This window comes from Apiospora hydei (assembly GCF_038363865.1).
Source record: "Apiospora hydei strain CBS 114990 chromosome Unknown utg000006l_segment0_segment0, whole genome shotgun sequence".
In the NCBI taxonomy this organism is placed as follows: Eukaryota; Fungi; Ascomycota; class Sordariomycetes; order Amphisphaeriales; family Apiosporaceae; genus Apiospora; species Apiospora hydei.
In genome coordinates, this window is record NW_027117365.1 from 1,959,998 (window position 1) to 1,972,018 (window position 12,021).

The 12,021-nt window shown below is 51.7% G+C and overlaps 6 protein-coding genes across 6 annotated transcripts; 2 read left to right on the forward strand and 4 right to left on the reverse strand.

Annotated features, from left to right (window-relative positions):
• Nucleotides 1–668: 668 nt before the first annotated feature.
• Nucleotides 669–1,884, reverse strand: PG997_007796 (mitochondrial carrier; the record flags this gene model as incomplete). Its single annotated transcript, XM_066812111.1, has 3 exons — nt 669–1,414; nt 1,474–1,771; nt 1,837–1,884. The coding sequence occupies 3 exons, from the start codon at nt 1,882–1,884 to the stop codon at nt 669–671; spliced, it is 1,092 nt and encodes a 363-aa protein (XP_066667453.1).
• A 748-nt stretch (nt 1,885–2,632) lies between these two features.
• On the reverse strand, nt 2,633–3,338 carry PG997_007797 (uncharacterized protein; the record flags this gene model as incomplete). Its single annotated transcript, XM_066812112.1, has 2 exons — nt 2,633–2,915; nt 3,025–3,338. 2 exons carry the CDS (start codon nt 3,336–3,338, stop codon nt 2,633–2,635), a joined length of 597 nt encoding a protein of 198 aa, XP_066667454.1.
• Nucleotides 3,339–4,082: 744 nt separating this feature from the next.
• On the forward strand, nt 4,083–5,316 carry PG997_007798 (NAD(P)-binding protein; the record flags this gene model as incomplete). Its single annotated transcript, XM_066812113.1, has 3 exons — nt 4,083–4,686; nt 4,762–4,781; nt 4,849–5,316. The coding sequence occupies 3 exons, from the start codon at nt 4,083–4,085 to the stop codon at nt 5,314–5,316; spliced, it is 1,092 nt and encodes a 363-aa protein (XP_066667455.1).
• A 256-nt stretch (nt 5,317–5,572) lies between these two features.
• Nucleotides 5,573–8,174, reverse strand: PG997_007799 (plasma membrane channel protein; the record flags this gene model as incomplete). Its single annotated transcript, XM_066812114.1, has 8 exons — nt 5,573–5,605; nt 5,654–5,717; nt 5,772–6,312; nt 6,365–6,826; nt 6,882–6,990; nt 7,047–7,939; nt 8,004–8,041; nt 8,110–8,174. 8 exons carry the CDS (start codon nt 8,172–8,174, stop codon nt 5,573–5,575), a joined length of 2,205 nt encoding a protein of 734 aa, XP_066667456.1.
• A 1,292-nt stretch (nt 8,175–9,466) lies between these two features.
• PG997_007800 (uncharacterized protein) lies at nt 9,467–10,545 on the forward strand (the record flags this gene model as incomplete). The annotated part of the gene is made up of 2 exons (XM_066812115.1): nt 9,467–10,102; nt 10,177–10,545. 2 exons carry the CDS (start codon nt 9,467–9,469, stop codon nt 10,543–10,545), a joined length of 1,005 nt encoding a protein of 334 aa, XP_066667457.1.
• Nucleotides 10,546–10,716: 171 nt separating this feature from the next.
• On the reverse strand, nt 10,717–11,503 carry PG997_007801 (uncharacterized protein; the record flags this gene model as incomplete). Its single annotated transcript, XM_066812116.1, has 3 exons — nt 10,717–10,872; nt 10,943–11,080; nt 11,180–11,503. The coding sequence occupies 3 exons, from the start codon at nt 11,501–11,503 to the stop codon at nt 10,717–10,719; spliced, it is 618 nt and encodes a 205-aa protein (XP_066667458.1).
• Between the last annotated feature and the right edge of the window lie 518 nt (nt 11,504–12,021).

Below are 12,021 nucleotides of genomic sequence, written 5' to 3' on the forward strand. Positions count from 1 at the left end.
GAGCCATGTCGAGCTCGAATGTTAGTTAGCGACCATTGTTATTAAAACAAATGAAATGGCGTCTCGGATCGAAAGGTATGTGTCGTTTTTACAGCCGATGTCGTCGTTGAGCAATCGTACGACGACGGGAAAGCTAACTTTGCGGGCTGAGGCTCCCTGGGGGGTCAATTGGCCGGGCGGCCGGGGCAGGAATTGGAGGTCAGTCACAAGCGCTGGATCAACGTATTACCGCCTGCCTAGGTACCTCCTCCTTGGTGGGACCGCTGATCTTCGATAACCGCTAAATAGGTGCTCTTTTTAGTGCTGGCCAACACCACTGTTACTTGCAGAGTTGGTGAGTTGGTCGTCAGTTCATAAATGAAACGACATTTTTGTAGAACTTCCAATAATTTGGTAATTTTCTTTGTTTCTTGTATTGGGCAGCGGCGATTGGGAAAATTGCCAAAAGCCACTGGTGGTAGATTCGAGATTTGTGTTGGTGTTGGTATGTGTGTGAGTGTGTGTGTGCGTGCGCCTGTCTAACTGCTCATGATCTATCTTGTTCTTCATCCCCATCTAAACCCTCGTCTATGGATTTCCAAACGCCCTGCAAATGCTGTTCCGATATAGTACATGTTTGGTACATTCGTCTAGGGCGCCATCCCTATCACCAATTCCCCCATCTCTCATTACAATGATGCTTCCGCTTCCTCCGGGGGTATCCAAACCTCCAATTGCCGCAAAATGCTTTGGTATAAAAAGAACATACATCCACTCTGTACACTGGTCCAGACACCGCGTGGACCGACACCCCTGAACCAGCCGCCGATGCCTTCTGTCTTGTAGATCATTCTCAGGCCTTTGAACACCGAGGAGGTATCCAGGGTGGTGGCACCTGGTCGAGGGGTGTGTGTTGATGGCGAGGACGTAGAAATAAGCCGGTGTTGCTCATGAGAAGGAGGGGCTGCCTTGGGATGCGTAGGTTTCGCCGCAGACTTTGGCTCTGCCGCAGTGCGCTCCTTCGGTGCAGGGGGCGGCGCGGGTTCTATCTGGGTTTGTAGACGTGTTTTCACCACATCCAGGGGACATGTTATTACGCCAGCAAGTCCTCCACCTGCAGCACCGGTCAAAATTTCCAGTGGCGTACCGATCTCACGGCTCCGCTTCCATTGACGTGCCCAGCTCTGGAATTGCTCGTAGAACATGAACTGCAGAGCGGAAAAGGGCAGGTCGCGATATAACGTTGCCCCGTATCCGTGAAACAGAGTGCTAGGCCCTTCGACCCGTACAATGGTTTTGACGGCATCGAAAGTTGACTTGTAGTTGTAACCTGATTTAAAATAGGGGTTGTTGTGCCGCCCTTGTAGTTGCAAACGGGTCTTCAGAACTTCAGATGGCACATAGACGATGGAGGCAGCGAAATCGCCAATGGCGCCTGTTTTACTTTGCGTAAGCATTCTTTCTGCTTGAGTTGTTGCTGGAGAAGACACATACCGGCTGTGAGGTATGCGATGTGAGGCTGGATGTTATAGTCCAACATAACCCGCTTGCTCCACTCGTATGAACCAAAAAACAGAACTGTTCCTGGGAAAGACCCCAGCATTGCGGGCAGCCATCCGCCGTAGAGTCCTCGCCGGATGCCTTCTTGGCGCCATATCGTGTAGTATGAAGAGCCGAGGGACGAGTATTTTGGCGGGAAGTGAGGGTCGCCTTGTTGTCGTGTCTTGACGGTATCGAGCGAATGCATCAACATGTCTCCCGTGGTACCTCCTAAACCTCCAGCGATCATGTTCTGTGTGCACGCGACGAGTCAGTCGATGTAGGGGCAACTGCACAGAGCCTACGGCTGCAACTGACCTGGAGCAGAGGCGAGCGCTTCTCCCATTCCCCATCTTTGGGTGCCATGTTTGTGTGTTCAGGTAGTTGGGATCCTGCTATGAAGTCCGAGGAAGTCGACGGGAAGATGGAATGCGCAGAATGTCCATTGTTCGCAGCAGGAGAGGGCGAAAGAGCGACGGATCCGAACGAATCAGACTGCGGAGCAGCTGTGGAAGTGCTCCGAAAATCGTCCAGGGGCATTGCCCTCTAAGTCAGAATGGTATTCCCACCCCGCGCCGAAAGACAGAACGTGAAAGGAGCTTGTTGGAAAGGGTTGATGACGAGAAGCCCTTTGGATAATGCGAATTTACTTTCCCTATCCAGGGCAACCCGGGTCTAAATGGCAATTTTTTGACGTGATCGGTCTTCGGATAACACAAACCAGGGCCCACCGGCGGCCGAAAGGGCACGTGCGCGGGATGATCTCACACGTCAATCTGCACTGTCGGCTTGGTAGCTTTCTTATCAGATGGAGGCCTCTAATTGATCCATTGTTTGACAACAGTCATTCCCGAAATAAACCTGGATTCGTAGCATTTCTTAAGGCTGTGCTGGGGATATCCACAGCCAGTGCCTGTCATTCTCCCAAATGCAGCTGGATCTCAAATGCGCATCATGAGTCACAGGCTCAGAAACGAGCTGGGGGAGTACCAAGGCTAAGTGATCCCGGGTATGATGTACACCATCCAATTAAGCATGAACTGCATGCCAAGTATGTCCATTGGCTGTATACCTATACACCGGAGGTAAAGATGTCGAGAAGGCAGCTTCGCCTTCACGGGCGGCTGTGTCTGATTTTCCCCGCATACTCCTCCCACTTCACCCTGCCAACCCTGTGCAGCGGCCAGACGATATGCGTGACCTTGCCAATGATCAAGCCCGTGGCAATGGGCCCGTACGTGTTGCTGTCCTGCGTGACGTCTCCATCGCCCTCGACCCATACGTGGCCGGGCGGCACTTGCACCGTGGCCACCGGGTACGGGGGCTTCGTCCTGATGATATCGCCTTCCAACCCCACGACCCTCTTGATCACCCTGGTTTCGGGGTTGAAGGGACTCCTATTGGAAACACATCAAACGAGGTTAATTAGCGAAGTTCCCCGGGCGATCAGTCCTGGACCGTAATTGGTCTTGAAAAGGAAGATGAGAGGCTAGCTATATCACCTACCAGAATATCACGACCATGCCCCTGGCCAGTTTGGTCTGCGCATTGTACTTCCACGTCCACACCCAATCCCGGGTCAACGACCGGTCCTTGTCCGGGTTCAGGAACGGATACATGGAAGGCCCATTGATCCTCGTCAACTCGAAGAAGTGATCGTTGGCCATGACCACGACAGGCAGCCACGAGGCAATGACAAAGAGATACCAGCCGAAGTCGCCAAACTGGCGGACCCGCGGGTTAGACCGGAGATGGAACCATTTTGTCTTGGGTGGCGGGAAGCTGGGCTTGTTGATGAGACGAGCCCATGTAGGCCTCATTTCTATAGCCTGGAGTTGATGAGGGTCATTCAGAGTTGTGTTGATGATATAAGCCGCTGCTCAGTTGGCATTTAGCACAGCACTGGAGACTGAGGAAAGCAAATGATTTTGAATTTGGTCGGCCAGAAGCACAGAACTTCCGCACCCCACTAAAACATCGGACATCCCATCCCACTTGAAGTGTTAAGACACACTCAGCAGCTATTTGATGCCAGCACGCCTCATTAATGATGGCGACGCCCACGAGCATGTCATTTCAATATATCCCAAATCCAAAGTAAGAAATGGTTGGTGGTATTGCAGTTTTGATGAGGGCAGACAGTAAATGGGTGGTCTTGGAAGTACGATATTCAGACCGTTTTCAAAAACGCGGATTGACAAGTCTGTTTGCACTACCACGCAATCTTGATACAACGCTTTAGTAATGCAGGCTTCTATCATTTATTGGCAAAATACCCATGGCTCTAGCATAACATTCGTGTTGTGTGTAGCATTTTGGGTTTATAAGCCGTTCTGGCGAGGTGTCAATTTGTAATCATCTGAACCACAGGTTTATATGAACACGTATATATAGCCGAAGTAAGATTGACTTGTGAAATCGCCTTTCCAACCGAGAGATCACGGAAGGATAATAAAGTATATGCTTTATCTAGAAATAAAAAGTCCTACCTGGTATAATCCACAATACCCTTACAAACCTACATATCCCTACTTACCATCTTACTCATCCACCTCCACAATGCCATGGCCCCTATCCGCGTAGCCCTAGTCGGCCTCTCGGCCAACGCCGCCACCGGCTGGGCCGCCAAGGCACATCTCCCCTACCTCCTCTCGGCGGAGGGCCGGTCCAAGTACACGATCGTGGCGCTGTGCAACACGACAGTCGCGGCGGCCGAGCGCGCCATCGCGCACTTCGGGCTGGACCCGGCCACCACGCGGGCGTACGGGGACCCCGCCGCCCTGGCCGCGGACCCCAACGTCGAGCTCGTCGTGGTCTCGACGCGCGTCGACCAGCACTACGACGCCGCGATGCCCTCTCTACAGGCAGGCAAGGACGTCTTCGTCGAGTGGCCACTGGCCGAGAACGCGGAGCGCGCGGCCGAGCTGGCGCGGGTAGCCGCAAAGGGGTCTCGCACCGTCGTGGGCTTGCAGGCCTGGTTCGCCCCGTCCATCGTGGCGCTGCGCGAAATCTTGGCCGGAGGCGGGCGCTCTCGCATCGGCAAGGTTCTGAGCAGCGAAGTGCGCGCCGCGGGCGGCACCTTGGACCGGGCCACGTTGCCACCCTTTTTGAAATATTTTGCTGATCGGGATATCGGAGGGAACCCGTTCACAATCGGGCTTGGTCACAGTGAGCTACTAGCCTCTCTCCAGCATATTCGATAAGTGCAGTATTTTCGTGTTTTACTGACATGTGGAATACCAGTGTTCGACTTAGTCCAATTCGTACTAGGCGATCTGCACAATACTCAGTCGCGTCTGCAGCTGATGCGTCCCGATGTGAAGATCAAAGATCCTGCCTCCGGGGGAGATTCTCGAGACCGTCAAGTCCAACGTGCCTGACCTCGTACACGTGACGGGTGTACTGCTCGAGTCGAACCATGTGTCCAACGGAGCCACCCTGAGCATACGCTATCGACGCGGGCAGCCTTTCAAGGGCGAGCCTCCCATGGTGTGGACAATCAATGGCGACAAGGGCGAGATTCGGTTTACAGCCCATGGCGGCCCAGTCGTGAATGTAACTTCGAAAGAAAATGCGCCTGTGATTGAAGTACATAATTTCGCCACCGACGAAGTTGAACAGATCGAATACGACCATGGCCCGCGACTTGATATCGGACTCCCGGCGAGAAATGTTGGTTCTGTTTATGAGGCTTTCGCTACTCAGGACGAAAGCCAATACGCCACTTTTGATCATGCCGTGAAGAGGCATTCTCAACTTGACAAGATGCTGCTCGACTATGATAAGTCTCGGTCATAGCCAGTATGCCATTAGAAACATTCCCTACATTTCGCTTCAGGACACCTGTCTCCAGGGCTGTGTGAAGATTGATTGCATTATTAAATGAATTAACAAAATCCCGCCGTCTGACAATAAGTACAGTCTAGCCCGATGCAAGATATTACGAAGAACACCTTACGTATCGTGGACTCGTTACCCTCGCCGTAAAACTTGAAACCAATGTTTATTTGACTCCAGTACCAGGGCAAGATCTAGGAATAAATATATGGGCATTTTAGGCCTTTGCTGTTTTGTTCGCAGCCGCCATCTATTACGAATTAGATATAGATCAGGCCATTCATTTGGAGATGCATACCTTGGATATTAGACTGCGTCCGATAGAGATGGTTTCATCCATGCCTTGTTGGCGTTGCCAGAACCTAGAGAAGAGTTAGATCAAGGGCAAGGGGAAAATTGAGAGTTTGTCGACATACGCTTCTTCGGGGGTTCCATGGCCTCGAATGGAAGCCTGGCGCGCCTCTTCCTCCAAAGCAGCTCTGGTGATCTTCTCACCAGTTGGGATGTCGGGTAAAGGCTTGTTCTCTACGTCGTTATCCAAGGTCTCGGCCAGAAGACTCTTGCGCATCTGGAAACGTTCTGCGCGTTCCTTGTGCAGCCCGGGGCTATTCATTTGCTTCAAGCCATATCGGACAGCAAACTGGACGGCGAGGTAGAGATGCTCGGCGCACAGAACGGTGAGGAGAAGTGCCCATGCAGTGATGCTCGATGGCTCGCCGCCAGGTCCATTCGAGTCACCGCTGAACATGAAGACGATAGCAGAGCTGATTAAGCTTCCAAACCACGACAAGAAGCCGAGGGCATTGAGCCAGGGGCCAATAGAGTCGGCTCTCCAAGGAATGGGTCGCTTGCTACTAATGGCAATCTTCATCGCATCTGAGCGTAACTCCACCCAGTTGTTAACAAGAAACGATACGGGAGCAAGCGGCCATATAGCCGAGAAAAGGGAAAGGTATCCTAGTTCCATGTTAGTCCTCGCTTAGTTCGGGGAGGGGTATATACTACTGACCAAACTGCACAACCATCTCCCTGTAATCCGTAGCGACGTCGTACACATCTAGTTCGGCCTCGTTACGGACTCTTGCCAAGAATGCAGCTTCTTCAGGGGCGTCTGCTGGAACAACATCGCCCTTGTCATTCTTGTGAGTGAATTCGGTCTGTACCTCCTTGACCTTCTTGAAGACTTTGCGCTTCACAATGGGGACCACAGCTTCGAGGGCAAAGTTGACGATCTGAGCTGTCACAGTAAAGTATATTACCTGCGTTCTAAGCCTGTCAGGGTTGATTTGGAAGTTTTGCGTCGTAAGCTTATCGCTCGAGGCGATCTTCTCAGCAGTAACCTTGAACACGTCAAGGTACGGCACCAGAAGGTTGCCAAACGGCATATACACAAAGGCGGACAAAAATAGGGGGGTGTAGGAAGTGATGAAATTGACCACGAAAATCTTCTGCGTCAACGCCGCGTCATGTGCTGCGATGTTATTAGTTCGCTGATGCCATTCGACCTCGGAGTGGATTTCTCTTACCATCATGGGTTTCGTAGTTCTCCGCTACTGTCAGTTGTTCGGCAAGATTGCCGAGGATGGTTGACAATGTGGGAACCAACCCTGTCAGAATGATTGTAGGGAGGAATGTCTGGTCATTTTTAGCATTTTGTATACACGGCTCCCAATGTGTCGATGCTTGCTTACCAGGTATGACTTGAAGGGACCATTATAGATTTCACCGATGAATATTTCCACGGAAAAGCAGAAGAGGTACAGAGCTCCCAGTATCAGTAAGCAGATGAGCGCAAATGGCACCTGCAACAGCTGAGTTTGGAGCCTCTTCTTGGTCGAGTAGACCTTGACAGCCTCGCCGGTCACCGGATCTGCTGCTTCATGGTCCCACTGGAACTCGGTACGGGGAAGCTGGATGCGAGAAACTCCTCGTACACCCCACTGCACTGCCAAGTCCTCTTGCTTTTTCTTCCAATACTCGAAGAAGACAACGGACCAGAGAGAATTGACAAGAGCATATAGCCAAGAGTACTGCCCGAGGATCAACCAGGAAGCAAAGCCGAATGCTGCTGGGAAGACCATAAAGCTAAAGTACGACTGCAGGAATGCAAAGTAGAAGGCAACCTTCTCGCCGAACTGGTTGCGAATCTGGTCAACGTCTTCCTCGTTCAGCACATATTTACTGCTCCACTGCTTGATCCATTTCCGGTTGAAAGCGTGGTTGTGGAGTGGGAAGATGGATTCGACGTATTTCCACTGTCCAGTCTTTGGCGTGATACCTGCACCACCCTCGTTCTTCGGGTTGGTGAGAAGGAGGTACACCAATCGAAGTCGCTCGGCGTCCACAACGGGCTCGTCTTGGAAGATCTTGTCGACGTCCTTTTCGGGGGTCTTAATCCGGACTCCGTAGAGCCAGTCTTGGACGCGTTCGCGGTAAATCCTGGATTTCAGATATTTCTCCGACGCCACCTTGACGAATACCAGGACGGATGTGTGGTCGACGCCGCGGCGAACTTCTGATGCGAGTCCGGCTTTGGTAAGAGCTTCGATCAGCTGGGTGAATCCAGCCTCAGCTTCAACCGGAGCTATAGATAAGGGAGGTTATTAGCTGTTAGATACCGATTTGGCAGATGTATATCATGGACTTACCATCCGAAGGAATTCTGTAGTTGATAACAAAGTCGACACTGCGAAGCAGAAGCAGTATATGATCAGCCATGGTTTTCCCCAGTTAGAGATTCTAAATCGAGCTCACTTCATGTTGGTCTTCAATGCGGGTGGGTTGCCATCGGCGGCATACAACGTGCGTAGGCTCGCCATGGTTGCAGATCTTTGGCGGGGTCGTCGAGAAAGACCTGGTGTGCAACGATGGTGTGTCGGACAATGTTGGGTTGACTTGAGAGGAAAGAGGGAAAGGAGAAGTTCAAAAGAAGAGAACCGGACCCCGATCGCAGGAGCTGGCTACGAAAATGTGATGTGTTAGGCTGTCAGTTGCTCATACTTCTGCAGTAGGTAGACTTCAAATCATGTTTTGAGCTTGGCTTTCGGGTCTAGATCCAGGAATTTGGCAAGAGCTGAGATGTCGATCAACGTCATGTCGCAGAACCCCAGCCAAGGAGTTGGGATGTGACGATGACACCCTTAGTGTCCTTAGTTTTGGGTCCGTGCAGTCCCTGCCCGACGCGATCTTGCAGTCGTACAGGGGGCCGGTTCCGCTGGACTTCTGACTTGCAGTAGCATCATTGATGGGAGCTGCGGCCTGCCAATGAACGAGAGGGAGGGGCATGTGGCATCACAAATGTCGCCGTTTCAATTGATGTCTGCGTCACTGCGTCACCTGAGTTGGCGGTTTATGATTGCTTTGTTGAACAGCAAACAAAAGGTCATTGTATCTCAGATACTCGTATACCAAATATACCAACGCCTACCGCCTACCTACATACCTTGGAGGTAAGTACACGACCAGTGGATCTTCCATGCCTGCCAACACAAAACAAAAGCACAGGTTCGATTGTGGCCGGAGACGTTGCCAACCAGTAATAACCTCATTTGATTGGAATACATTGGAACATTGGATGCCTTCGTCCCCAGCTTGACAAAAATGGAAGCTCATACCTAGGAGGAAGTCACGACTTTCCCGCGTATTATGGCCTATTTCTGAGCGCACCCTTCTAGGTCCTCCTTCCAACACCTTGACAAACATGGTTGCCCATGCCTAACGGCTATCATCAAATCCGTGCTCATCATTTTGTAGAGCAGATGCCCCTGAAGCCCCACCAAATTAGAAGGAAAGTGCCTACCAACCTTAGTAATATCAAGAGCTGTGCCTGCGTCTTGTTAGTTGATTGGGTGATGCAACTTCCAACTTCCCCGGGCATTTTGTCAAGGGGCACCAATGTCGCATCTCGGGCTGGAGTGTTGACCTTCTCTCTTTCACTCACCTTCATTAGACACTACAATTGCTCGTCACCAATGCTCACGGGCATTTTTGGATCCGCATTACTTTTCTCGGATATTTATGCTATCACGTAGGACGTCAGACTCCTGACCCTGCCTGTAACTCCAGCCTGCAGAACACCGTCAATATCGAGGGAAACCCCCACTGGTAAGCCATGAAGCTTGCCCGCCGTCTCAATGCAGGCCTCTTATACCTGGGGCTTCGACGGTCAAGCCATTGGGACAAACCAACCTTCCTGGACGAATTCTTCGAGTCGCCTCTGAAGGCTCTGGTCGTCCGGCTATACTGGATTCTTCTGTTGCTGCGTGGAAGTTCTGTGAAGCCGCCACCCAATCGGCCTCCAATCAAAGTGGTCTGTCTGTCGGACACGCATGGCGATATTGTGCCAAATGTCCCGCCTGGAGACCTCCTGATCCACGCCGGCGACTTAACTCGAGGGGGCACCTCGTTGGAGATACAGACACAGATCAATTGGCTGAATTCGCTGCCTCACACACACAAGGTTGTGATTGCCGGAAACCACGACCGCTACTTCGACATCAAAACACGACGGGATGTGGACGTTAACACCAACGCCCGTGTCGACCTCAAGAATATCCATTATCTTGAGCGCCAGTCGGTCACCTTGACATTTAAAGGCCAACGACGATTGAATATCTTCGGTGCTCCGGATATTATCGGGCCCAGCGGTGCCTCCTCAACCGACGCGTTTCAATACGATGCCGCTCACCACCCATGGCACGGGGCCGTCCCAAGAGAGACGGATATTCTCGTCACACACGGACCACCGGTAAGAGATTCTTGCGTATTCCATCACTGGTAGGTATTTCCCTTGCTTGTTCAGTCACTAATTGGTTATTGCAGCGGCACCATCTTGACCTCGATATCGGTTGCTCGGGACTGCTTGTCGACAATTGGCGTGCGAAGCCAAAACTTCACATCTTCGGGCACATACATTGTGCCCGTGGCAAACAAGCTGTGTGGTGGGATAGTTGCCAGTTGGCGTATGAGAACTTCCTCTCAAGGAAGATGCGAGGACCCGTCTGGGACATGGTCCCGAATGCCCAATGGCTTGATGTTGTTAATATCATCGTCTTCGGCATCAGCAGTATCCTATGGAAATGGGTGATGCTAGGGGGCCATGCTGAAGGTGGCATGTTGATCAATGCTGCATGTCAAGATGGAAACAAGGGGAAACTTAGCACGAAGACACCCATTACTGTTGAGCTATAAACAGAACTAAGAGACGTTCCATGGTTTATATTATCCAGGTAGATATGAAAGTCCAATGCTTTCTTCAGTCGATTAATCTTCCACTGTCTCAGGACCTACCAACATCATGTGCTCGTACAACGCTTGCGGAATAGTAATTATGGAATGACACTGCAACTCTTGATTATTTGTTTATTCAGTCGTGGTCATGTTCGAGCCCATGCCCATCTCGATGGTTTTGTTGCCTGAAGGCGGCGGCGGCATACCAATCTGAGCAGCCGGAGCTGGTGCAGGATCCATACCAGCCTGGGCAGCCGGAGCAGGCGCAGGACCACATCCTGTCATGGCCTATAGCAGCATTTGATGTTAACACTCTATACTATTCAGGCAGGTCCGGGGGTGGAGAGTTTTGACTTACGTCCATCAAGTTCTGCATGTTCACCATGATGCCCCCGGCAAAGTCACCCGCCAGAGTCTGCAGAACCTTGTTGTCTTTCCCAGGGTCTCCAGACAGGCTCATGGCCAGATTCAGCTCTTCAAGCTGCGCATTAGCGACCTGTGGTGAACGCGACATGACGTTTTGTCAGCTTTCATTCTCCTTTACGTAAGTTCTTCCCCATGTGTCTGAAGCGGGAGTGATTAGATGATGACTCACCTTGGCGAGCCCTGCGGTAGCCTTGTTGCCGGCCGGCGTAATGGCCTGGTTCATCTGGCGGATCTGGATGCCGTTATTGACGAAGGTGAGGAGGTCGCTCCTGGCGGCGTCGAAAGCCTTGGTGTCCACGGGGTTCTTGCCCAGGATCGCCTGCAGCTTCACGGCCGAGGCCTGCTCCTGCTTCTGGTCCGCGATGTTCATGTTGATGCCGTTGGCCAGGATGAGTGCCTGCTCGCACACGGGCGTCGACATCCCTTGCCCGAGAGCGCCGGAGGAGAGCATTACTCCCAGGAGTAAGGCAACGGCGGCGGTTAGTCGGGCCATCTTCGCGTGTAGTGTGATTTGATGCAATGTGATAAGTATTAAGTAGTATAAGCGGTTCTAGGAGAATATTGAGTAGTGAATGAATGTCTCGTCAACGAGTGGCTACTAGAGATGGGACAGAACCGGCCTGTGATAATAAGATTAAGAATGGAGATCTCGCAGAGACTCGGTAAAGAAAGGAAAGGAAGTCGACTCTAAAGTATTACTATACACACAAGGTAGCCAGCTAGTCATGAGAAAAGAAGGGCCTTCTGGTAAGTATTGCCTATCTTCGCGTCCCATCTGCCGGTCTTATATACGAATCCCATCACCAAGAATCTAGTGACCAGGTATCTACTGTTTTTCTTTCGTCCCTGGTTAGTAGAACTCTAATAAGCCGTGATACCTCCCTGCTGGCCAATGGCATGGGAGCTGAAAAGCTTCTCAGTCCGCGCTGCTACTCTGCGCAGCTTTGGGGCTTTAGCCAAACATGGCCAGAACCCTAAAATCGTCCCATGCTCCACGATGCCGGCTCCGAG